Here is a 26,719-nt window from a genome sequence, read left to right as displayed (position 1 = left end):
GCGGAATTTTTTAATTCCGATATTGATATTGACAATTTAGAGGATAGTGATAGTAGTGATAGTGATAGTGAAATTAAAGAAGAGAGGTCCGCTGCTCCCCCGCGTCAGCCACCCGCGCCCCAGCTCCCAACAGCTCAGGTGGGCACGCCACCCGGGATCTCACGCGGGCGAGCGCAGAAGAACGCTCTCGGCCTCTCGGTTCTTGGACGCGGGCGGGCACAAATAAGTGAGATTCGAGAGGAGAGGTCCGCTGCTCCCCCGCGTCAGCCACCCGCGCCCCTGCTCCCAACAGCTCAGGTGGGCACACCACCCAGGATCTCACGCGGGCGAGCGCTGAGGAACGCTCTCGGCCTCCCGGCTCTCGGACGCAGGCGGGCGCAATCTTACGCCGATTCCCTCGCGCAGGGTCGCGCGTATCGTCCAACACCTGAGGACGAGAGATTGGCGGACGAGCTGCTGTTCGACGTGGTTCAAATTGTGCACGTCGCGGGTTCTCCTCCTCCTCCCGTCAACCGCCCTGGCCGCCAAAATCCACGGGAGGCACTATCGACAGCATTTAGACGGATGTCGGTGGGCCGCGGCCATGGAGCCCCCCTCGTCGAGATTAAGGTATTTTTTTTCTTTTTTTTTTACCTAAAAAATTGAAAATGTAAGAGCGAGAGAGAGACCGCGCGCGAGGAAGAGATAACGCGAACAGGGGGATGGGAGCGAGAGAGACAGCGGCTCTTCCTAGAAAAAAACATGGAAGAGGACTCCGCAACGGTTAAATCGTCATCGGTGAGATCATTGCGGAGTCAAGTGTCTAACTCGCTGTTTTATTTATATTCGCCGATAAAAATTCCAGCAGCCGAACGGCGCTTTTGTAATACCCCCGCGCCGATAAAGTGACGACACCCCCCCCCCCCCCCCCCTCCCCCACCCCTCCCCCTCCCCCCGGCGGTACCCCTTGTCAATACAATATGTTTATTAATATTTAATAAACATGTCCCGACACGCTCGCCGACCCCCCCCGCTCCCCCTCACGAACGAGTCGTCCCCCCCCGCTCCCCCCTCGGAGCTCCCGGGGCAGGTCTGTCACTGTTTTATCTACTTACCTACCTACCTACCTATCTACCTATCTACCTACCTAGTACCTACCTACAAACCTACCAACCTACCTACCCTGCAACCCAGACTTATAATTTTCAGGCAACGCAGAGGCCTACACCCTGAGCCCGGAGCCGGGCGAGGACCTGCCAGGCGCCGGCGGAGAGTCAGGAGGCAGAGGGCGAGCGCGCACGCGCGTGCGTCCTTTACCGCCGCCGCCGCCGTCGACGGCGACGTCGACGTCGACGTTGACGACGACGGTGATACGCCATCGCCGCTAGAGCGGGGAGAAGGGACCTGTTTACAGGATAACAGAATCCTCTTCTCCTACAGTCGCTCCAGTCCATCGTCGCGATACATCATCGGCGCATCCGTCACGGCACGGCGGCCGTACGACCGCGCATATACACGTACGCACCCACATACACGCAACCCTCAGGCGCGTGCTACCCGCGCGAGAGCTCTATCCGTATTGCTGTGCATCGCGCGAGCGCCACGCGCCTATCACTATCCGCTTCATTCCGCTTCACTTGTACAAACCCGCGCGATTATTGCTCTCTTTTTCACAGCCGCCGCCGCGCCGCCGCCGCCGCCGCCACCGCTGCTGCCGCTGTCGCCACCTCCGCCGCCGCAGCCGCAGCTGCAGCCGCAACAGCAGCCGTAGCCGTAGCCGCAGCCGCAGCCGCAGCTGCAGCCGCAGCTGCCGATATCACCGCCGCCGCAGTGTCTCTTTTTTTTACTTCCTCTTTCTCTTTTCGACACAGAGAAAGAGTCTATGTGCGGTGGTGGTGCTATCGCGCGTTTCCCGATATCGTTCGGCAACAGGTGAGTCACGCACTCTCCGCGCTCCCTGTTCATCTATCCGCCCATACGGTCTATATTACCTTTTGTTCATTCTCCCATGTCTCCGTAACGTGTTCCGTATGTTCATGTGATGCACGCGTGAATTGCGTGTGCTGTTTATCGCTACCTCCTCGCAAGAATCTCATTCCACCTCACGGCATCGCATTCTTCGTCCTCGGCGACGACTGTATCTCGCGCGAAGAATATGGCCTCGTTCGTAATTTCACGGGGCGCGTAGTCGCGATAACTGCGTCTCTACCAAGACGCACCTTCCCGAGTATTCCTTCCTGCGCTACTCTGGTGCATTTCTAATCGTATTTGCACGAAAAGACGCGATACATGAACGAATGACGAAGGAGGCGCGACGAAGGCGGCGCGCAAGAAAAGAAAATTATGGACGAAAATAGGAGCAAGATTGGAAATTCTCCAAGAAATCCGGCGAGATAACATCGCCGCGGGACATCAAGCAGAAAATCGGGGATGTTATTAGAGGGTTGCGCTCGCGCGTACGCTACTAACGCTAACAGGTCGCGCGCTAATATTGATTTACTGGAGCGGATACCGCCCGTTAACGTCAATTTAACGAAAACTTATGGCAATTACGATTTCATGGAGCGATATTAATTTTACGGGAGAACGTTGGCGAGAGAGGAACGTCTCTACCTCACAACGGGAGAAACAATTAGCTGACGGGAGGAAAGAAAGAAACAAACGCAGTTCAAAAAAGCGCTTATCAGAAATCATATTTCCTGCACGGGAAGTCCTTCAAGAAAGAAGCAAGAGTCTGAGGGATGAGAAATACCCCTTTTGCCCTTGTTTAATTTCCATTATTTGACTGTTTCTTGTGTCCTATCTCGCTCTTTCTCTCTTTCTTTTTCTAATCGCGATCTTTATACACTATTACAAAAGCAGATGTTATCTTTATTGTTAATCACTATATCTTTATTGTTAATTTTTTAATAAATAAAAGCATATTTGTGTAAGGTATACGTGTGTAAAGATCGTGTAGCTGACAATGAATGTGCACTCGCGCAACTAGTTACGTTTTCTAACGAACCAACTGAATAATTAACAACGATTCGCGTCAGTCGCGTATTGTGCTCGCCGAGCATCCGGAAAAAATTTCAGAGTCTTTTAGTAAGTTCATATTTTTGTATTAAGAATACGCAAAAACGATCTCTACTCCTGCATCTGGCTATGGAAGTGCAAAAAAATGATATCTTTCCTCATGAAGATTGGTACATTTCAAATGTCAAAGTATTTACAGAGAAAAACAAAATAGTCTGTGATCTCTATAGTTTAAAAGAATTCATTTGTAAATGGCCGTTCATTGAAATGTTATGATACAAATACATATGATACGAATTGAAAGTGCTCTCTCTCTCTCTCTCTCTCTCTCTCTCTCTCTCTCTCTCTTTTTCTCTCTCACGGAGAAAATTGTTACGGTTGTTACAACAATGTTCTCTATGATTAAAAGAGAAATGTATGTAAATTCAAGTTAAATTGATATTACATTCAATGTAGCTGTTAAGATATGCCCATTTATACAGTTGTCATAACCGTAGTTCTTACGATACGTAACATTCGATTATAATACCCTCGTATATGGTTGCCTCAACCAAAGGATTATTGCTATCCCTCTTATGTGGTCTGCAGCACAACTATTATGGTTGAGAGATCCATAAGATAAAGCTGCACGGTACAGCACTGAATCCCTGCATGATTGAGAGTTTAGTTCCATTGCGCGCGCAAAATAATTTCTGCATCGAATAAAGTGGATTTGATAAGGATGTTTTAACTTTAAGGCTTGTCTATATAAGACGCAGAACGCGAGTCGCAAGCACACACACAGTCTACATGTCAATCTAACCTCTTTGTGTATAGAGGTTAGATTGACACGTAGACTGTGCGTGTGTCTTGCGACTCGCGTTCTGCGTCTTATGTAGATAAGTCTTTATAAATATACTTTTTTCATAAATATATTTACGAACACAAAATTTCGTAATGAGCCGACACCGGTTTCTGACATTCACCCGACATTATAAGAAATATTATATCCGATTATATTATATATCCAATTCAAAATTTTATTACTCTTTTTAAACTGAATTTGTTTCTTAATGCTAGAGAATTTAAAGAACGTGCTCTCACGGTTACGTTCTGTTAATCTTAAAGTAAACCCTAAAAAGTGTATTCTCTTTGCAAAGGAAGTAAAATATTTGGGACATATAGTCTCTTCAGGAGGTGTTACTACAGATCCGGAAAAGATCTCTGCTGTGAAGGATTGGCCGATTCCACATAACAAGAAGCAGCTTCGAAGTCTCCTAGGGTTTTGCTCATATTATCGGAAATTTGTAAAAGGATTTTCTTCTTTAGCCAAACCTTTATATGCTCTAACAGAAAATCAGGTTAAATTTTCTTGGGACGAGAAGTGTCAAAGTGCATTTTTAGAGTTGAAACGAGTGTTATCTTCTTCTCCAATGTTATCCTTCCCGAGTGGGGAGGGAGAATTTATTTTGGACACTGACGCTTCGAATATTGGAATTGGCGCAGTCCTTTCACAAAAGCAAGAGGGAGTAGAAAAAGTCATTGCTTATTTCAGTCGTGTACTTAGTAAGTCTGAGAGGAATTATTGCGTTACTCGTCGAGAACTCTTGGCGATAGTCGATTCTATTAAATTTTTCCGGCATTATCTTCTAGGGCGGAAGTTTTTGATTCGTACGGATCATGTTTCTCTTAGGTGGTTGATGTCCTTTAAAGACTTAGAAGGGCAATTGGCGCGTTGGCTGGAAAGACTCCAGCAATATGAGTTCGAGATTATTCATCGCAAAGGTTTAATTCACAAGAATGCCGATGGGCTTTCTAGACGACAATGTGAATCATTTGGTTGCGAATATTGTGTCAAAGTGGAGAGAAGGCAGATTGAAGAATCAAGAAAATCAGTCGCTCGTATTATTCTCATAGGAGAAACTCTTCAAGATTGGCGCAAGGAGCAATTAGAGGACGTTAGCATTGCTTTTATTTACCGCGGGAAGGAAACGGGAATACGTCCGTCTCGTTTTGAAATACCCGCTGGAAATGTCTCCGCCCGAATATATTGGTCTTATTGGGATGCTTTGAGTTTAAAGGATGGGGTTCTTTATAAGAGATGGGAAGCACCAAATCTTAAGTCAAGTATTTTTCAGCTTATTGTTCCTCGAAACCGTGTTAACCAGATTCTAGAAGAAGCGCATGATTCTTTTTCTGGAGGACACTTTGGAGTCAATAAAACTCTTGAAAAAGTCCGAAAGCGGTTTTATTGGGCTACCTGTAAACAAGATGTGGAGGAATGGTGCAAAACTTGCAAAGTTTGTGTGTCAAAAAAAGGCCCTCTGGGGATGGGAAAGTCTCCATTACAAATTTATAATGTTGGGGCCCCATTCGAAAGATTACAAATGGACATACTTGGCCCTCTTTCTATTACTACTTCCGGAAATAGATATCTCCTCGTCATTGTTGACTGTTTCACCAAATGCGTAGAAGTTTTTCCTCTCAGGAATATTAGGGCAAGTACAGTGGCAGAAGTCTTCGTTAATCAAGTCATTTCTAGACACGGGGTCCCTTTAGAAGTCCATACGGATCAGGGGAAGAATTTTGAGTCCAAACTTTTCGCGGACTTGATGAATCTCCTTGGAATTCGGAAAACGAAAACAACTGCTCTACATCCGCAATCGGATGGACAAGTCGAGCGGCAACATCAGACTATTATTAGTTATTTGGCGAAGTATATTTCTGAAAATCAGAAAGATTGGGATCGCTGGGTCCCTATGTTTTTATTGGCTTACAGATCTTTTAAACACGAGACTACTGGAGTAACTCCCGCCGAGCTGTGTTTTGCCCGAGATCTTAGGTTGCCGTTAGATCTGCTTTTAGGAAGTCCTCCGAGGGGAGGATCTCAGTCAGTTGAAGGTTTTATTGGGAATTTGAAAGAGAAGTTGGACAAGATCCATTCCAACGTTAGGGAACGTATGGATATAAAGTCTTCACGAGCAAAATCTTGGTATGATCGAAAGGCCAGGCAAACTCTTTTTCAAGAAGGGGAGAAAGTTTGGTTTTATAATCCTCGTAGGATGAAAGGTAGAGCCCCTAAATTGCAGAGCAATTGGGAAGGACCTTTCTTAATAGTGAAAAAGTTGAATGATGTGGTCTATTGTATTCAAAGATCTGTGAGACATAAGAAGAAAATTGTGCATGCGGATAGGTTGGCTTCTTTTTCCGAAAGACATTAGAGCTTGATAGGGATATTATGGACTAGGTTGGGTGTAATAATTTGCGGGGAAGGTTAATTACGGTAGAAATTAAGATTGTTGTGTTGCATTGTTTACTGCGCGTGTTATTTTGTTCTTAGATATTTACGGAAGCCGAAGCGGTCGTAACTCCTCACCGAGTTGGACATCTTGGGAGCTGGCTTGTTGCCGAACCTAATACCGGCGAAGGATAAGATTGCCTCTCTCACGGTTGTTTGATCCGTGATTTTTCCGTGAGACATAGGGCAAATGCCGAGGCAGGGACTTGGGGAGTCTTTCGAGACGTTGGGTCCACGGTAAGCTTCCCCCCCCTTGTCCGAAGATTTAGAAGAGGAGCAGTGACATCTCCGACGACTTCGGGAGCTGAGAGGAAGAGGCCTGTGTTGGGAGGCGAGATCTCCTGCGAGGGAATTGATAAGGGGTCGCCCTGGAGTCGGCAGGTGGGAGAGAGTATTTTCTTCCGGAAAATGTCGATTGGGGACTCGCTCCATGAGGAAGAGGACATGATCCTGGACTCGAGAAGAGGACGGTGCCCGGTAACCTGTGGCAGCAGCCCAGGGTAGGGCAGGAAGCCGTGAAGAGGACATGGTCCTGGACTTCCAGAGTACGGTTGGGACCGAGAAGAGGACGGTGCCCGGTAACCTGTGGCAGCAGCACAGGGTAGGGCAGGGGGCCGTCCCGGTACCCTGGAATCGTACGGAAAAGTTCGCCCAGTCAGGAAACTGCCCCTCTGGATTGTCGAAACGACAATCTGAAGAGGGGGGGCAGTGTTACGCCCGCTCGCCCGTGCCGAGACGTTCGTTCTCGTGGGCTGAAATTGGCTTCGCTCCGCAGAAGTTTCAAGCCGAAGCGCGTCCCTTGACAACGGGGACGCATAGAATTATTGATTTAATTACCGCCCGTCAGATTGATCTGGTGACTCGAATCGTTCGGTCCGGTTTCCCAGAACTTTCTTGTATTCCGTTCTGAGTTTAAATAAACCCGAGTTCCTTTTTGTATAACGAGAGTGGTTATTTCTGCGATCCCGGAAGTACGCGAACGCGTTCGTGAGTGCGCGCGACACGAATAGCGAACGGAGCGTAACAATATTATTTGCTCCGTTTTTCAGAAGCTCTCCTCGTGAATGTTTAACCCATGGTTGAAAACGGCAACTGTAAACAGTCAGTTTTTATATTTTATAGCAAATCGATATCGAGAGAGAGAGAGAGAGAGAGAGAGAGAGAGAGAGAGAGAGAGGTTCAATACTTACAGGATTACTTAACGTACTGGGATGAAAAAACGAGTTTCCAAGTTAAGCCGCAGATCAGCAAATCAGTAACGAAACCTCATTTCCGCTTAATTTCAACTTCCAATGTCGATAATCAAAAAGTTGCTGATGATAGCGATGCCTCAGATAGACTCAATCTCCGATTCAAAGAATTTCATGATTTGAACATTTCGTACAACATAAAAGCACGGAAATAAAATTCAATTGATCAGGAAATACGGAAATTTTAAATTAAATCTTTACAAAGAAAAAAGACCAATTATAGATCACATAGACATATAAAGCATCTTTTAAAAAATAAAATAAAATAAAATAAAATAAATTTTGTTTTTATATATGAAATAAAACACGAATGAAAGTGTTATTTATATACTGTATCAAAAATCAATTTATGTAACACGTGCATAAGTGGCCCATTGCGCACGCTACGCGTGCGTGATAGACCACTTTCTACGCACTTGCAACATAAAATAGGGTGTGCAAGCCGTGCGTAATGATGAAAATTCCCGGGTGCGGTGACCGCACCCTCCGCACCCTTGAATTTTTATCTTACAGCACTTGTTGCACAAATAACTATTATGAAAGCATATTACAGAACTTCAATTTTATAAAATCAAACAGTCTATATTAAAATTCAGGGATTATTTACAAAGGCTTATCTGCCTTTGTATTACTAATAAATTATACACTAATATTAAGCACGTTCAACATATTTGTTTCATTCTGCTTATTTGTAAAAACGGAAATGGATATGTAAAATTAAATCAAACAATTTTAAAATTACAAAAATTTGCCGTAATATAATTGTGCAGTATAAATTTATATCTTTGTTTCTATATTCTCTCTCTCTCTCTCTCTTTCTTCTCTCTCTCTCTTTCTCTCTTCTTCTCTCTCTCTTTCTCTTTCTCTCTCTCCCCCTCTCCATTTGTTTATATTTGCCGACCAATCCCTGTAATCCCTCAATTCTTAATAAAACTTATTTTAATTATCGTCATTTATCTTGTCAGAGAACAATATGAATAGATACAGGGAGAGGAAAGAATAAAATAAAAAACGATTTAAATTTCTGCTCTTCGCGGAGCGAATTTCTCTGAATTCGTTTATTTTTCGTACGGTCGCGCGAATTTACAAAAATTTGTGCGTAACAATGGCAGCGATAAAAGTGATGTTTAAAATCGATGTAATTTGGACAAATCAGATTTTCACGTGTCACACAGGTATGGGAAAACGAACCTCACATCGCAGCGTATTCCATTGTCACGAACGAATATAGAAATCGTTTTCCCGATATTACACTTATATTTTGCCATTCTCCCTCGCATAACCCATCTTTCCCTAAAACGATAGAATAACGTGGCCGACGTGATTTCGGTTTGGCAGATAATAAACGGGCAAGGTCAACGCTGATTCACTAAAGGGTTTTTGGCTGGCTGGCCATCATCATGTTCGCGAAGTCCAGAGGCAGCAGCACGGTGCCGTGCGACTTGCTTCCCGATTCGATACGTAACACATATGAAATCGGAAAGCAGTCCGCTACGGCCGGACCAGAGAACGTCTGGCGCATATACGACGGGTATCGGAAAAAGGATGGGATGGTAAATTAGTCGCGGGAGAACTCCCTTTTGCCCCTTTTATTTTTTTTATTTCCTATTTCTTAGCGTTTCTCTCTCTCTCTTAAACGATATACCTAGCGATATCAATAAACGGATTAGTTATCGTTAACGACCGATTCCTATCAACGTCGATATTTTAAACCGTGATTTATTATAGTTTCCTATTTTTTTAACGATGCGACTCTAATAATATCCGGATAAAGAAATAGAAAAAGAAGTGGATCAAATCGCAGATTAGATTTGAATTAATTCGGATTCGGAAGTTTGGGTTCTGAAAGATTCAAGTGCGAGAATGATTCGTTCGATCTCGAATCTAATATATACTTGGCCGAGAGAAGATTGATTTTCGCGTTTGAATTTTCTAAACTTGCAATTCATAGAGCTCGACGACAGTGGATAGAGGAAGAGTGCAAATGTTTGGCTCGGTTGCAGGTCTCGATTTTTTTGTTCGACAAACGGTCTGTGGAGAAACTGCACAAACCGAAACGCCGGGAAACGGTCACGGATATCCTGCGCGCGGGCGCTGCTCAGATCGAGCGGTACTCGCACCCGAAGCTTCTTCAGGTACATGCATACGCAAGGTATTCGCGGCACGCGAATTCACTCGAGCTCTTTTAGCCAATAAACATATATTGCCGTTCGAGCGTTTTCGCGAGCCACTCCGTAGATCAATACGCGATATATTTGACCGGCGATTTAGGCGTATAAAGTGGAGGAGTGTGCGGACACCTTGACCTTCGCTTCGGAGCCAGTCCTCGCAAGCCTGGCGAACGTCTTGGCGTACAAGGAACAATTGGCAAACGCGCTCACGGCGCAATCCTCGGGGCTGATGGGCAAGCAGAACCACCCGCCGACCACCAGCCACCACCGGTCGACCCTCGTCAAAGAGTACGAGCTGCACGAGTTGGAGGTCAAGTACGGGCTTCTACAGGTGAAAATATTTTAAAATATTTTAAAATGTTTTATAATTTTTATCTTTATAACCCATGGAATTTAAATTCATCTCCATAAAAATCATAAAATCTAAATTCTTCTCTTGACAAAAATTTTAAATACGAAAAATGACGTTACAAGAAAAATATTTTTAAAAATCCCAAAAATTAAGTATTAAAATTGGATAAATACAATTGTTACCTTTTTCTTTGTAAAGTATACTCCGATAAACCAATTTTTGAAAGTCTCACTTCCCTTATTTGTCTACTCTCGTGGACACCCTTTGCAGCTCCAAATCCAGGGGCACCGATAATAGGATTCGTCCATTAGCAGTTAAGTCACGTAAAACAAAACCACGGGAGAAAGTTACAAAGTGACGTGTTTTTAAACGTTTATACTCACGTTGTTATAATATTGCTAGTACTTTTTCACACACACACACGCACACGCACACGCACACGCACACGCACACGCACACGCACACGCACACGCACACGCACACGCACACGCACACGCACACGCACACGCACACGCACACGCACACGCACACGCACACGCACACGCACACGCACACGCACACGCACACGCACACGCACACGCACACGCACACGCACACGCACACGCACACGCACACGCACACGCACACGCACACGCACACACACACGCACACGCGCACACACACACACACACACACAGAGAGAGAGAGAGAGAGAGAGAGAGAGAGAGAGAGAGAGAGAGAGAGAGACGCGAGCGAACGCGCGCAGCAACACACACACTCACACACATATCAGTGTTGTACATTAATCGAATAAATTTTTATTCGATTACAAATAACGAATAATTTTTTATTCATTACTTTTTATTCGTTGATTGAATTATTTATTATTAAAATTATTCGTTATAATTACAATAAAACATGTTTGTTCGCTATTTTTTATTAAAAAATAAAATAAAATAAAATATATGTATATAAAAATTTTTGTCAACAAATGATAATATTTCTGAATGTAAAGTTATAATTTATTAATTAGTGTTTTTAATCTATATATTTATTTATTTATTTATTGACCAGTAAAATATTATTTACAAACAGTACATTCGCAAATAAAAACCTATAGAGGCAAATAAATTGCCTGTACATAGGACTGGTACTTAAAAACTAAAAGAGAAAAATGTAACAAGAAAATAAACTATGAAAAGAAGAAAATACACAAAAGAGTAACAATAATCACACTATAGTGTGTTTCGCTCGTGTCTTTACCACTGTATTGTAGTTACCCATAATCCACTTAGAAATACTTTTTTTTATAGTTCTATTAAAAACTTTTAAACATTTTAGATCAATTGGCAAGAAATTGAATAACTTCAAGGAAGTTATAAAACTACTTTTAAAATTTATTGTTCTGTAGATCATAGGTAGCAATAATTCTTTTTTTCTTGTAATGCTAGTGAAAGATTCAAAATTTAATCGATGACAATGATAATGATGGCTCAAAGCCTCAATGGCGAAAATACATTTAGCATTTAGCGGCGTTTTATTATTAATTCCGGATTTTGAACTTTGCAATCTCTTAAATTTAATTATATTAACTCTTTCAGTCTCTTCGTGTTTTTTATCAGTCGTGTCAAAAGTAACAAAAAGGGGATAATGGTCAGGAAGAATTTGTGTATACTTCACAGCTCTGACATTACTTAGATTACCTTTATAAAATACATTATCTATACAAGAGCCTCTTGAGTACAAAGTGGTAAATACCTGTAATCGAGGTAATTATTAAAATAGTCTTCCGTTAAATCATCTAAGTTAAATAAATCAACATTATAATCTCCTGCCACGAAATGATTTTTAGTATTGCGATTATCTTGTAAAAATGTGTTTATAGTATCAACAAATTTCTTTTTGTCTACATCATGGCAACGGTACATCGCAGAAATCTTAATATTCTTATTGTTGTTTAAAGATACTGTTATGTTCGTTATCTTAAAGTCATTAAAATCTTGGACTTCAGCTTGTTGACTTAGAGAACTTTCAACATATACAATAGTACCATCCGCTATATTTACGTGACTTTCATTATAGTAGTAGTTGTATCCTGGGATGTTATAATATGAGGCGTAAGGAACATTATGGGTCTCGGAGCAGATAATAACTTGCGGTTTAACTTGCAGTCCATTAATGAAAACAATGAGATTATTGAAATTTGTCTGTAGACCTCTTATGTTTAAATTGACTAGTACAAAAGCATTTTTATCAATACTTTCATTAATTAACCGCATTGTTCCGCACTCCAACTCATGTGTAAAACTCGCATCATCTAAATCTAAAAAAGAATACTTGTCATTATATTCTGTCTGTGAAGAGATGCTGTAAGGGGGATACTGTGTGGAGTCGTCATTGCCCACCCGCGTTGTATTGCCCTGGCTGCGCGGAGAGCGTGTGGTAGTGCGAGAGAAGGGGGCGTTAGCCATTCCTCTTATTCAAAGGTACATTCCCCTTCTCGCCCCCCACACGTCCCCGCGCCACCGTTGTGGTCCCCGTTGCCGCTGTCCTCGTTGCCTCTGCCGCTGTCCTCGTTGTCTCTGTCTTCTTTGCCGCTGTCCCCAAAAGGGCCGGCACTATCGGCCGAATTGGATAGTCCGTGGTGTTTATGCATCTGGTTATTTTTGCTTTAAGCGTTTTGCACTTGTCACTGTCCATAGCACTGTGATTTGTATCTCGTTTCAGATTAAACTTTTCGTTAACATAAACGCAATTTAGGCACTTAAGATTATTGGGATTAGAACATTTACTCCCTTTGTGCGGGCCCGCACAATACACACAGCACTCCTGGTTTTCACATTTAGAGCCACTATGCCCATATCGCCCACACTTGTAACACGGTCTAACATTCAAATTATCATAGGCCCGACATCTCTGGTGACCTACATACACCCTGCAATTTTTTGCCCTTACACAGCTGTATAATTCCGGCGTAAGCTCAATCACGACATTTAATAACTTGGATTTTTCATTTTTGAAACTGTGGGTCCCTAGACACTCACTCTCAAAATCATGGAAATTTCTCTCATTTATATCGGCCACAATAGTTTCGAAGGATTGCTCACTCTCGATACCTGTTATGAGCATTTTCGGATTTTTTAGACTCTCCTTGTTAACTTCAAACTCACTTCCCAGAGAGCCTGATAGCAATTCCTTTGCTCTATCTACTTGCTTCGAATGTGTGCATCTGATTGCCACCGTCCCATCCCTCCTTTCGATGACCTTGTCGACCGGCACAATCACATCACTTTGTAAAGAGCTAGTAACCTTTTTGAAAATCTCCTTTTTGTTTTTATCATTTGTCGCTTTGATTACTATGTCTGGAACATGCTTGATCTCTTTAGTTGCTGTCGTGTTAACAGCTGCAACATTCGCGTATGTGATTTTACTCGCTTGTTGCTGCTGGACAGAAACTTGTCTTTTCAAGATTTCATTTTTATCTTGCATTTCCGCGACTAGCTGTCTCAACAGCGCATTCTCCCTTTCGAGAACAGCCACTTTATCAGTATCCTGATCATCCTCTCCTTGACCAGTTTCATCTAGGATACTCCTTGAAAACTCATCGTGATTGAGCTTGTCTCCTGCTCCACTCTTTCCTTCTCATATCGTTTGACTTGGGCGATGATTTTTTTTGCGTCATCGCTGAGAGCCGAGTCGTTGACTTTGGAGGTTAGGTTGACATCACCATGCTTACCGCAAATAATAAGATTCTTGGTAATTTTCCGAGCTCCCTTTTTACGATCAACACAGGAAGAATAAAAAGCACTTTCACATATTATGCACAATGAAACACCAACATTCTTCCTCGGACAACACGTAAACCTTAAATTCTTACACCAGCTTTATCAGGAGGGTCCTTATCCGAACCTGCCATATTGAAAATATATAAAAACAAATGTCCTAACTGACTGACTGACTGACTGACTGACTGACTGACTTATCAACTGATTGACTTATCAACGTCCAGCCCAAACCTAGAACCCCTAAAAACCTATAGAAACATAAAATTCGGGGAGTACATTTCTTCCACGTAAGCACCCATAAGAAAGGATTTTTAGAAATTCAACCCCTAAGGAGATAAAAAGAAATAAATGTGTGTTACAGTATCAAAGCATGAGTATCAAGCTGTGTTAAATAAATTAAAACAAGAAATTAAATAAATTTACAATCAAAATAAAATTGGTTTTTATTTTGTTTTTTATTTTATTAATTAAAACTAATGACACAGGTTTTTAGTAAAATAAAAATAAAAAATTATTTTACTTAAAACCTGTATCACTAGTTTTAATTAAAAAAATAAAAAAAGAACAAATTAAAACCTAATTGTATTTATAAATAGAGAAAATGAAATGTAATGGAAAAAGTACATGATCAACTTTAGTTCCCAAAAGTGTAGACTTCAGAATGTTATTAGTTAGTTTATAAAAAATTACTTAAAAATGTATGTTGCTTATGGGGTTACACCACTCTAGAAGTCCAAAATAAAGCTAGCCCAGTAGTCCAGTCACTATGTACATTTAAAAAAGACATAATTCTGACCCAGGAATTTTCTTTTGATGGGTGTTGGGGGGTTCAAGAAAAGCTTAATCTCAAGTTTTTGACCTCTGTTTCCCGCTTGCTTTTTTTACGGGAGTAAAAAAATGTGGAAAATGGTTTTTCCGCGATAACTCGGTTTCTAATAAAGTTACAAGGTCAAATCGGAGCTCATTTTAAAGTTTTTTTTACGCTCTACAAATTATGTCGTATGACAATTTTACGTATGATCGATTGTTTTCAAGACATCGAACGAGAAAGGGAAATAAAAAAGTATGAGAAATATTTAGTTTTTTTCTTTTTACTCATTACTGTCGTCCGAAATTGCAAAAATGCTTCAAATAAAACTTGTATAGCGTAAAAAAACCTACAATTTTTATTTGTTATTTATTTCATTTTGTTGAAAATTATGCCTTGTAGAGCGCCTCAAAGTGGAGAGTCGTCGCCATCGCGTCAGCGGTAAGGTATTTCTTTCTTATAAACTTACTTCACAAATATTGTCACTTAGATATAAAACTGCACGCTTTTATGTATTCTTCAATGAAACGGTAAGTGTAATTTTCGTTTCAAAACATCTGCAATGGCAAATACGTGTTTGATTCCCTTAAAAAAAACTTGACGGTTTCAAAATAGCTACAATAATTTCAGGCTTTGCAATATTTATTTGCAACTTTGAGGCGTAATGCGATATGAAATTTTCAACGAAATTAAAGTAATAAATAAAAACATTTTACGATTTTTATTGCTGTGCAAGTTTTATTTGAAGCGTTTATACACATTCGTGTGCGAAAAACGATAAAATAGAAAAAAACGAACAAAAAATGCTCAATTTTTCCTTTTCTCTTTCGATATCTCGAAAATTATCGATCGTACGCCAAAATATCACTGAACGTAACTTCTAGAGCGGGAAAAATCCTATAAAAAACACCTTTTATGTTACTTTTTTGCGTCCATAAAGTTGGAAATCTTAGCGAAAGCGTTCGGTGCCGCGTATCGACGTAACCAGCCGCTAACGCGATGACGACGACTCTCCACCTTGAGGCGCTCTACAAGGCGTAATTTTCAACCAAATAAAATAAATAACAAATAAAAATTGTAGGTTTTTTTATGCTATACAAGTTTCATTTGAAGCATTTTTGCAATTTCGGACGACAATAATGAGTAAAAAGAAAAAAACTAATAAATATCTCTCTCTCATACTTTTTTATTTCCCTTTCTCGTTCGATGTCTCAAAAACAATCAATTATACGTAAAAATGTCATACGACATCATTTGTAGAGCGTAAAAAAAGCTTTAAAATGAGCTTTGATTCGACCTTGTAATTTTATTAGAAACCGAGTTATCGCGGAAAAACCATTTTTTCACATTTTTTACTCCCGTAAAAAAAGCAAGCGGGAAACAGAGATCGAAAACTTGAGATTAAGCTTTTCTTGAGCCTCCCAACACCCCCCAAAAGAAAAATCCTGGGTCAGAATTATGTCTTATATAATCCGTTTTTTTGTACATAGTGATTGGACTATAGTCAAATTAAGATTTTTGGATGAAAAAATTGCCGGCAAGCTGAAAATTGGTATACAGGGTCATTTTAGTGTTTTTTTAAACATACTAAAAGTCCCCATACATAGAGCGTGAGCCGGCTGCGCCATCTTGAAAAAAAAGTACAAAAATGGGTTTTTTGCGAATAACTCGGAAATTATTAGTTTCACGGGAAAGAACGTTCTGAGCGAAAATGTAGCTGATAAAATTCCTCGCAATTTGGTTTTTTGTAGAACTTTGTACGACCATTAGTTCCCGAGATAGATTTTTTTGAAACATCGGGCAAATGAGGAAAGAACTGTTTCTTTGAGAGTTTTTTCAAAATATCTCAGTTCTGGCTGTCCAAAAGTAAAAAATGCATACAATAAAAGTGAAAGAGAATTAAATTACCTACAAAATGCATTATTTATGTTATACCGCGCGACTAATATTTCAGGAAATATTACGGGTTAAATAAAATTTTGACTTTCGGAAATTATGAGAATAAATATTTCCTCACAATATAAGTCGGAAATGGGTAGTCCTACGTAAAAAATTGTTAAAATCAAATAGAAAGGTTATTAAATTTTCATTATTTTGGTTTTTGACCGATTTGCATAAGACTAATAGTATTTTTGATATCCGTAAAAGAAATGGTTTTTAGGTACACGTCTCAAAATGGCGGACTTCCGAGTTATCCTTTTTAAAAAAATACACATGTTTCTTGAAGTTTATTAAATTATTTATAAAATTTTTTTATTTGACCTTTTCATTATACATGATGTAAGCTTCCCGTTGGTCTTTGGGTTAATTTTTCAAGACGGGTAGTATTCGAGATATAGGCGTCGAAAGTGGCCGCAACAAATTTCTGTTTCATATGCAGAAGCAAGCACACAGTGCAAGTAAGGGATGCATATTTATTGTTGATATACTAATAATTAAACCAATAAAAACATAAAAAACTGCGTACATATAACCTAAAATAACTCGGAAATCCGCCATTTTGAGAAGTGTACTTAAAAATCGTGTATCTAAAAGGCATAATTGAAATGACAATTTTTTAAAAACTTTTATTTCAAAAACGGTTCTACTGCAGGATCACATACATATGCATATAAACTTTTGAAAAAATGTCGATATTATTTTTTCTAAAGTAATTTTATGTCATGTTTTGTAAAAAAAACTATAATATATTAAGAAGTTTTTAACATAAACAAATATTTAAAAGGCTATATCTCTGGAAGTATTCATCACAGAAGGTCAAATAAAAAATCATTTTAAAGATAATTTAATAAACTTAAAGAAACATGTGTATTTTTTTAAAAAAGATAACTTGGAAGTCCGCCATTTTGAGAAGTGTACTTAAAAACCGTTTCTTTTACGGATATCAAAAATAGGGGAGACCGGGGCTATGCCGACAACGAGGCAAACTTGACACTAAGCTTTTTGCCAATTTAAATCTATTGTAGAAACTTGCCTTTCCTACTGTAAATACGTCTTTATGTGCCAGTATTATCAACGGAATTTGGTAACATTCTGAGTTATAGTGTAATTTTTAACGCGACATAAGTGTTTTTGATAGTAAAAAGTAATTTTTCTGATCTCTCAAAAATGTCTACTCTTTCATTGAGCTTTACTTTTGCGAATCTACCGGTAAGTGATTTTGATGGGAAATTCGATGCTTTATACGAATCCGATAATAATTTTTGCATATTTTCAAAATTTTTATATTTTTGGAGTAACAAAAGTAAAAAACGACGTTCGGGGCTAACAAGGGAACCTCGCGAACTGAAAAAGTCTGATTTTAATGAAACTTTCCACACATGTAGAGGGAGTAAAAAGATGAATTTAGATATTTTTTGTAGCGGCCCAAAAACGGTTTTAAGAGGTGAAACCACTGCTCATATGTAGAGCAGTTTTTTGCTTTTCTCGATATATCTCGAAAAAACCGCTCTACATATAAGCAGTGGTTTCACCCCTTAAAACCGTTTTTGGGCCGCTACAAAAAATATCTAAATTCATCTTTTTACTCCCCCTACATGTGTGGAAAGTTTCATTAAAATCAAAATTTTCCAGTTCGCGAGGTTCTCTTGTAAGTCGACACGCTGTTTTATTGGTTCCCAATAATAAACGATGCTTGTAATGCAGCATATGGCCCATGACAAATGTGTGCGTACGTGTAATCGCAAATTTATTTGCATAAATTGTTTTTCAGACATGAGTTCGGATGAAAATAATTGAATATTCAACAATTTTTGTTCTCATTATTTCCAATGATTGTTTTACTTAATTCCAAATTTTTGTACTTTCTAAATACACGATATTTCCAGAAATATTAGTCGCGCGGTATAACATAAATAATGCATTTTGTAGGTAATTCTTTTTCACTTTCATTGTATGCATTTTTTTTTCGGACAGCCAGAACTGAGATATTTTGAAAAAATGCTCGAAGAAACAGCTCTTTCCTCATCTGCCTGATGCTTCAAAAAAATCTATCTCGGGAACTAATGGTCGTATGAAGTTCTACAAAAAACCAAATTGCGAAGAATTTTATCAGCTACATTTTCGCTCTGAATGTTCTTTCCCGTGAAACTAATAATTTCCGAGTTATTCGCAAAAAACCCATTTTTGTACTCTTTTTTTCAAGATGGCGCAGCCGGCTCACGCTCTATGTATGGGGAGTTTTAGTATGTTTAAAAGAACACTAAAATGAACCTGTATACCAATTTCCAACTTGCCGGCAATTTTTTCATTTAAACGCCCAAAAATAATCTAATTTGACTGGGCTAAGCGTTTTTTTGCGGTTTTTTTTGGGATGGAAAGAAAAGTAAGTGGATAATAATATTCAAGGATGTAATTAATCATGTTTTTAAGTGTTCAAAAAAAAATATTTATTTAATAATAGCACAAAATTGCGACGCTGCAGCCATTCTCGCGAGGCATGTCGCGCTCCGCGGCACGCAGTATAACTAAAAAAAACAAAAAATTATATTTTAATCTACATGAGTATAGCTAAAGAAATACGTAGGGGATTTTGAAAATTTTAATTTGTGTGTGATTGGCGAGCATTTGAAGTAAATAGTTCAATTTTTGACAAAAAAAAGGGCAATCATTTGTTAATAAATAATGTTAGAATCAACTTATCGAAAATCTCGTACGTATTTCTCTTCGGAATGTTATTTTAAAAATATGGTCAAAATTTGGAGTAAATAAAATAAAAATTGTTGGACTGCATGCCGCGAAGTAGTGCTATAGCGACTCGTGCGCCGCCATTTTGTATTTTTTTAACAAATATAAAATTTTTTTACATACTTTAATATATGTTTAATACAGCCTAAAAGTTTTTTTGACTATATATTTTATTCCTTTCTAAAAATAATATACCACCAAAGGTGTTACCCCTTATGTCAAAATAAAGGAATAAAGCTGAAATTTACAGAGATTGTGCACTTATACATCCCAAAAACCTGTGTTAAATTTGCGATCGATTGTCCGACCCGTTTCTGAGATATTTGTTTTAAAAGTTACAGAAATTATATATATATATGTATAGATATACTTCTCATGTAAATATCATAATATGTATCTCTGCTCATGTACGGTAAAAATGAATGAAATTTTTATGGTACACTTCTATGACATCGAGAATTGCAATTACGGTTTTTTAAGATTTTCTGTTTATATTTTTTTTCAATTTTTAAATAATTTATTTAAACAATATCAAGTACAAAAATAGGACAAAATTGCTATTTTTACGCTTTTTCTGTTCCAATGATACCATGTTGTTTATGAATAATTTTTTAGATTAGCTCTACTATGTTTAATCAAGAAAACAAAATTATACTACATATTAGCTGGTTACCCGGGCTTCGCCCCGGAGGACATATGTAATAAAACACACAAATAGTCTCTCTCTCTTTTTCTCTCTCTTTCTCTTCCTCTCTCTCTCTCTCTCTCTCCCTCTCCGGAAAATTTCGTAACCAATTTCCAAAAAGATACCAGTTCCCAAAAAGATCGGTAACAAAAAACTATACAGTTTATAGCACTTCCCGGGAAATTCTATCCGTTTTATAAAAATCTTTAAAATTCGATCAATTATTTCCCGAAAAATTCGTCAAACTTCTGATACCGATTTCCAAAAAAATTGGTAACGAAAAATTATATGTATACTTTATAGCACTCCCCGGGAAATTCAACCCCTACTTTATGTACAATTCTTTGAGATTTGGTCATTTGGAACCGGTTTCCAAAAAGATCAGTAACAAAAAATAGTACACTTTATAGCACTCCCCCGGAAATTCTACCCCTACTTCATGTATAATTCTTTGAGATTCAATCAATTATTTCTCGAAAAATTGGAAAAATTAAAAATTGGTTTCCAAAAAGATCGGTAACAAAAACTGTACACATCATGGCGCTCCCCGCAAAATTCTACCCCTACTTCATATACAATTCTTTGCGATTCAATCAATTAATTCCTGAAAAATTGGAAAAATTTCTAATACCGGCTTCCAAAAATATCGGTAACGATAAATTATACATTTTATAGCACTCCCCGGAAAATTATATCCCTGCTTCATACTCAATTCTTTGAGATTCGGTCAATTATTTCCCGAAAAATTGAAAAAATTAAAAAAACCGGTTTCCAGAAAATCGGTAACGAAAAACTATACACATCATGGCACTCCCCGGAAAATTCTACCTTTGTTTCATATACTTTTGGGAAAAATTCAGTCCACTAACGAATGAGTAGTTTGCGGACAAACGGACGGACGGACAGACAGAAAAACAGTCGGGTTTTATATAATAGTATGATAGCTATAGCGACATACATCTTTAAAAGTAATTCTTATCAAAATTTATTTTTATTTGATACATTTTCATACGTTTTTTAAACATACTATCTGATATAATCGATGAGATTTGATTGTATTAAACAACCTACAAAAACATTTTGAAATTTACACTTTCAAGAATCTAAAGTTGATTATGTACTTTTTTCATTATATTTATCTTTTTCTATTTATAAATAAAATTGGTTTTTAGTTTGTTTTTTATTTTATTAATTAAAATTAATGACACAATCAGTTTTTATAAAAATAAATTTTTATTTTTATTTTATTGATTGTATAGTATATTACACTACAAGGGCCGAAAGTTGAATTTTCGGCCCTGCGCGTCATGATGCCCTCGGCTTCGCCTCGGGGCATCATGACGCGCAGGACCGAGATTTCAACTTTTGGCCCGCGTAGTGTATACGATTCTTCTTCATAGCCGGTCGAAAGTACGTTATTAATTTTACTTTTTTTAACTTTAAATGCTAATAAGCATGTTTTTGATGCCTGCCCCCGACATTTGCGGCACGAGCGAAGCGAGTGCTGCTGGTCGGGGGGGCAGGCATCAAATACATTCCAAGAGTCAAGTCTTGTCATATACACAACCAAATTATTTTCTTCACAGTTTGACAGTAAAGTTTTGTGTTCTATCTGCCACTTTTTATACGTGTCTTAAACAAGATTGTATCGATCAACAGACTTCTTTGGCAACGTATCTGTATTTATTATCAATCGCGCTTCTGCATCGAAATTTCGTATAACTTTTTCCTCGTCTACGGATTCATCAGATGACATATTGACAGAACAATATTGATGACTATTTTTAAGGTTAAAGGGCGTTAAGGTTTAATGTTATAGAGAGAGCGCGTGTACTTTTCACAGGGAGTAAATGTTAAACTTTCGTCCCTGTTATTAGGGACGAAAGTACGTACTTTCGACCGAGGTATGAAGAAAAATTTATTTTATTTCTTTGTTTTAATTTATTTAATATTAATAATACTAATATTAATAAATTATAACTTTACATTCACGAGTAAAGTGAACTTTAAATTTCCATTGGTGCATCATTCTTCGTAATCAATTTTTTTTTTTTTTTCATTACATTTTCGAATAAATATTATGAGTTACGAATAAATTATTCGTGATTCGTCTTGTTCAAATAATGAATAATCGAATTATCCGTTATTCACGAATAACGAATAAATTTATTTTATTTGTTATTTTTTATTCGTTATTTGGAATAAATTTTGCTCAACACTGACACTGACACACACACACACACACACACACACACACACTCTCTCTCTCTCTCTCTCTCTCTCTCCCTTCTCTCTCTTTCCTTCCTCTGATATAATATTCAATAGACGCACGATCTAATGTTTTGATAAAAACTATCCCCTTGTATTATATTACATTGTTACGATACAACGCGGATGTTAAGGTTGTTCTACATTAGTAGTAATCCATATTGTCGCAAGTCGCAAGAGGCTTGCAATTAGAACTTTTACATTGCAGTCGTAAGTCACAGTCAATCAAAAAAATAATTGTAAAAATGGGTTAGATTCCGATAACTCTGGCGCCTTAATTTGACGATGGTTTCTGGTAGTACTTTTAATGCTGAACAAAAAATTATATAGGTCTTATAGAGCTAACTGCTCTGGTTTTCGAGATATACAGTGTTAAACTGTATGTTACAGGTAAAAAATGTATGTACACAAGAACACGCATACCTTTTCCACTCGAGACAAAAACGTAAACAACGTAAAATATTTCGAGGTCTACCCTTTCTCCTTTGACTTGAATATAAGGCAAAACAAGGTTTATTATCATTATCACGGTTCGTGTTTTCAACTTTTCACGCGAACCGAGGTTCACCCTGTAAGGTAGATGGCACTGCGTGTACGGAAGCCGGGTTGGCTCACAGTTGACTTGTAGCCAAGTGGCGCTGCACACGGCCACTTTCAACATGTGCACAAGTTCACACGGCCACTTCCAACATGTGCACACACCCACATGTGCAGATGTGCGGGTATCTACCTTATCGACTCGAGATAACAAAAAATATATATTTTTTGTCTCTCTCTTGTAACTGACAAATTTTATAAACAATTTAACAATTTTCAGTACTATTATATGTCATCAAGTGAAAAAAACGTGCAATTCGCATATCAATCAATTGAGTTATTTGATAATTAATGAAAGTTTATATTACCTATGAATGTATGAATCATTGTCAATATCTATGTTAATCATTAATGATAAATAATTTGAAATATTACTTATCATCGCCAAAAGGTTATGAAGATTTTTTGTTATGATAAAAGAATAAACTGTTTAAAATATTTCTACAGCTTTGAAAGTTAGCCTTTGGAGTGAATAACATTATCTTGTAATTTGTAAGTAAAAAATAATATACTCTAAAAAAAGTGACAAAAAAACATGTCAAAAATCCAAAACAGTCAATTAATCATTTAATATATCAGTTACAAGTAATTCTTTGTATTCACGAAACCTACAGGTAATTGTTTGTTTATACGAGACGATTTGAAGAGATATTTACTATGTTGGAAAGTTTAATAAAACAATATTTCTTAGAAAATTATACAATTATACAAATACGCGAATTGTTGTTAAAAAACCATGAAATTTCTAAATCGATCAGCACTATTAAAAGAATACTTTCTTCATTGGGACTGAAAAGGAAATATTTCAAGGAGTCAGAAATGAGAGACATAATTTCTGCTGTTGTTGAAGAGGTTCACTCATGTGGTTACAATTTGGGATACAGAGACTTATGGAGTAAACTAAAAATGCAGTATCACCTGAAAGTAAAAAGAGACACTGTTTACGAAATATTAAAGATTGTGGATCCAGTTGGAGTTGCCAACCGATTCGGAAATAAGTTACGTCGAAGACAATACTTAAGCCCAGGACCTAATTTTCTGTGGCACCTGGATGGTTACGATAAGTTAAAACAATTTGGCTTCGCTATACATGGCTGCATAGATGGCTTTTCAAAAAAAATTCTATGGTTAGAAGTAGCAACTACAAATAACGACCCAGCAGTTACTGCTCATTACTTTTTAAAAACGGTTAAGCAGCTTGAATTTCTCCCGACAATAATCAGGTGTGACAAAGGTTCTGAAAACCAGCTTATAGGTCTTTTTCAAACTTGTTTACGTAGTAAACATTCTGATAAGCTTGCTGGAAATGGAAGTTTCATCGAAGGAAAGAGTGTTAAAAATCAACGCATCGAATCATATTGGGGTCGAATGCGTCAGCATACAGTGGATTTTTACATCCAATTATTTAAGAGTATCCAGTTGAAAGGTCTATTTGATGGAAGTAATTTTCATATTAAGTGCCTCCAATTTTGTTTTGGATCATTATTGAAACACGATTTGGATTATAATCGGAGGCTATGGAATGAACACCGTATCAGAAAACAAGCAGCTCGAAATCTAGTTGCTGGACGGCCTAATGCATTATTCAACTTACCTCACCAATACCAGTGCCGAGATTTTAAAAAGCTTATTAACAAAAATACAGTTGAAAGATTAATGGATAAGTTTACAAAAAAACCACAATTGTTTGATCCGATCATAACAGAATTGGTGGAATTATTAGTGCCCGATGTTAAAACTCCAACAAATCCTACGGAGGCATTGAATTTATATAAAAATATTTTAGAAGCATATGCAACTCATAGAAACAAAAATTAAAATTTTTTAGCTTACCTAATTGTTGTTTTTACAATATAAATTTGATGTAATAATAAAATTTAAACTTAATTTTTTCATTTTTAAATTTTTTATTAGTATTTTTTGTTTAGTACAGTTTTAAATGCACAGCATTACATTTATATATATTTTAAAATAAGTTTCACAAAACTCTCGTTTTAAAAGTATCCAATTTTACTCCTAAAGCTTAAATTTTTAACTTCTAACAGTCTAAATATATTTTCTTGAATTTTGATAACAATATAAAAAATAAAGCACCAGCAAAGTTATTAAAATTAAAAAAAAAAAAAAAACTTAAAAGAAAGTCTCTGAAATATAATTACTAAAATGCTTAAATTTTTTCAAGATTTTTATCAGCTTTTTTACAGTTTATGAAAGCTTATGGAGATAAAATAATAAAATAAATAGTTACTTAAAACTGCATAATTCTGACTTTTGGACAGCTTCTTAACTTTGACCTATATTTTAAATAACAAATTAAGTTATTACAGAAATTGCAAATAGTGAATACATTTAATTTATTATTGACAAAAGTAAAGAATCTAATGGAAAGAATATTAGTTACTTAAAACTACATAATTCTGGCTTCTTATAACAGCTTCTTTAATTTTATCTGTATTTTAAATAACTAATTAAGTTATAGCTGATATTGCAAATAGTTAATACTTTTAGTTTTTTACTAACTTAATTAAAGAATCTAATGGAAAAAATAATAGTTACTTAAAACTGATTCTGGCTTCTTAACAGCTTCTTTAATGCTATCTGTACTTTAAATAAATTAATCTATAACTGACATTGCAAATAGTTAATACTTTCAATTTTATACTATTTTAATTAAAGAATCTGAAGCTTTTAATCACAACCTGTGCTCAGCAAAAACTTTATATAAAAATCATTCTCTCTAATTTCTTATTTTATTATTTGTCTTCCTCTTCTGTATAAATACGTTTGAATAGGTGAAGCAATATAGCGGCATTTGGTCTTTTTTTTGGTTCATGTTCAAAACATCTTTTAATTTGTGTCCTGTATTAATACTGGTACACCTTCTAAGCATGGTATTTTTTGAGTTTTAACGACTTTCTTCAAATTTGGTATTCTAAGTTCGGGCACTACGTTCCAAATTAACTCTTCGTTCTGTGAACAGTTCGACGATACAACATGCCAGAGACCATACATCAGAGTATGTAGTACCTTGTGCATGTTCAATGAGAATTTCCGGTGGCATATATAAAGGTGTTCTACGAAAATATTGACCAACAGTTGTTTCTAAGGCCGACGATCCATCACATATCTTGCTTAACCCGAAATCACAAATTTTAATCATTAAGAAATGATTTATTAATATATTTTCAGGTTTTATATCTTTATGAAGAATAGTGGGGTTAAATTCATGAAGAAACGTTATTGCTTTACAAAATTGTAATGCGATGGAATAGTTTTCATTCTTTTTTACTGCATAATCCAAGGCTTCATCTCGCTTCAATATGAAAACTGCTAAATTTTGACTCTTGAAGTATTCCATAACGATGTAAAAATGAGATTCTGTAGAACATATACCCATAATGGAAATTAAATTAGGGTGACGAATCTTATGCATCACATTTATTTCTCTGTATATATATTTCTGTTCTTCAGAAGCTTTCATCTTCTTCACGGCAACTTCTGTGTTTTTCCAAATTGATAAAATTACACATCCAAATGATCCACTACCTAATAATGTCTTGGTGAACTTAATATCTGATTCTTCAATCGTAGGTATCGAGAATCTCAATTGATGTTCATTATCGTCCGTAGACCTTGATTCTTCCTGCGTTTTTTTAGAACTCGTGTTAATTTCAGTACTAGAAGATGCTTTTTTTTCGATTGAGAAAATGAGATAATTGTTCCGGTATATGAATGTTTTGTCACGGTTTTTTTACTGATATCACACTGTTTAGAGTCTGTCGAAGTGACTGTGGAAGAACAAACTTTTACACTGTTTTCATACTTAACGATAGTTGAAAATAAATATAATCGCAACTGTGAGTT

The 26,719-nt window shown here is 37.4% G+C and overlaps 1 protein-coding gene across 1 annotated transcript in view; it reads left to right on the top strand.

Moving 5' to 3' along the window:
• The first annotated feature begins 9,573 nt into the window (after positions 1 to 9,573).
• LOC143908874 (SCY1-like protein 2) overlaps positions 9,574 to 26,719 on the top strand; it is a 56,354-nt gene continuing 39,208 nt past the window's right edge. Inside the window, exons 1-2 of the mRNA XM_077426706.1 lie at positions 9,574 to 9,659; positions 9,796 to 10,026. Coding sequence (XP_077282832.1) covers positions 9,925 to 10,026 — 102 coding nt within the window. The 5' untranslated portion in view covers positions 9,574 to 9,659; positions 9,796 to 9,924. The remainder of the gene's footprint in view (positions 9,660 to 9,795; positions 10,027 to 26,719) is intronic.

Source organism: Temnothorax americanus, unplaced genomic scaffold (genome assembly GCF_048541705.1).
Source record: "Temnothorax americanus isolate GAGA-0224 unplaced genomic scaffold, ASM4854170v1 Scaffold119, whole genome shotgun sequence".
Taxonomy (NCBI): Eukaryota; Metazoa; Arthropoda; class Insecta; order Hymenoptera; family Formicidae; genus Temnothorax; species Temnothorax americanus.
This window is presented reverse-complemented; position numbering and strand designations above follow the sequence as displayed.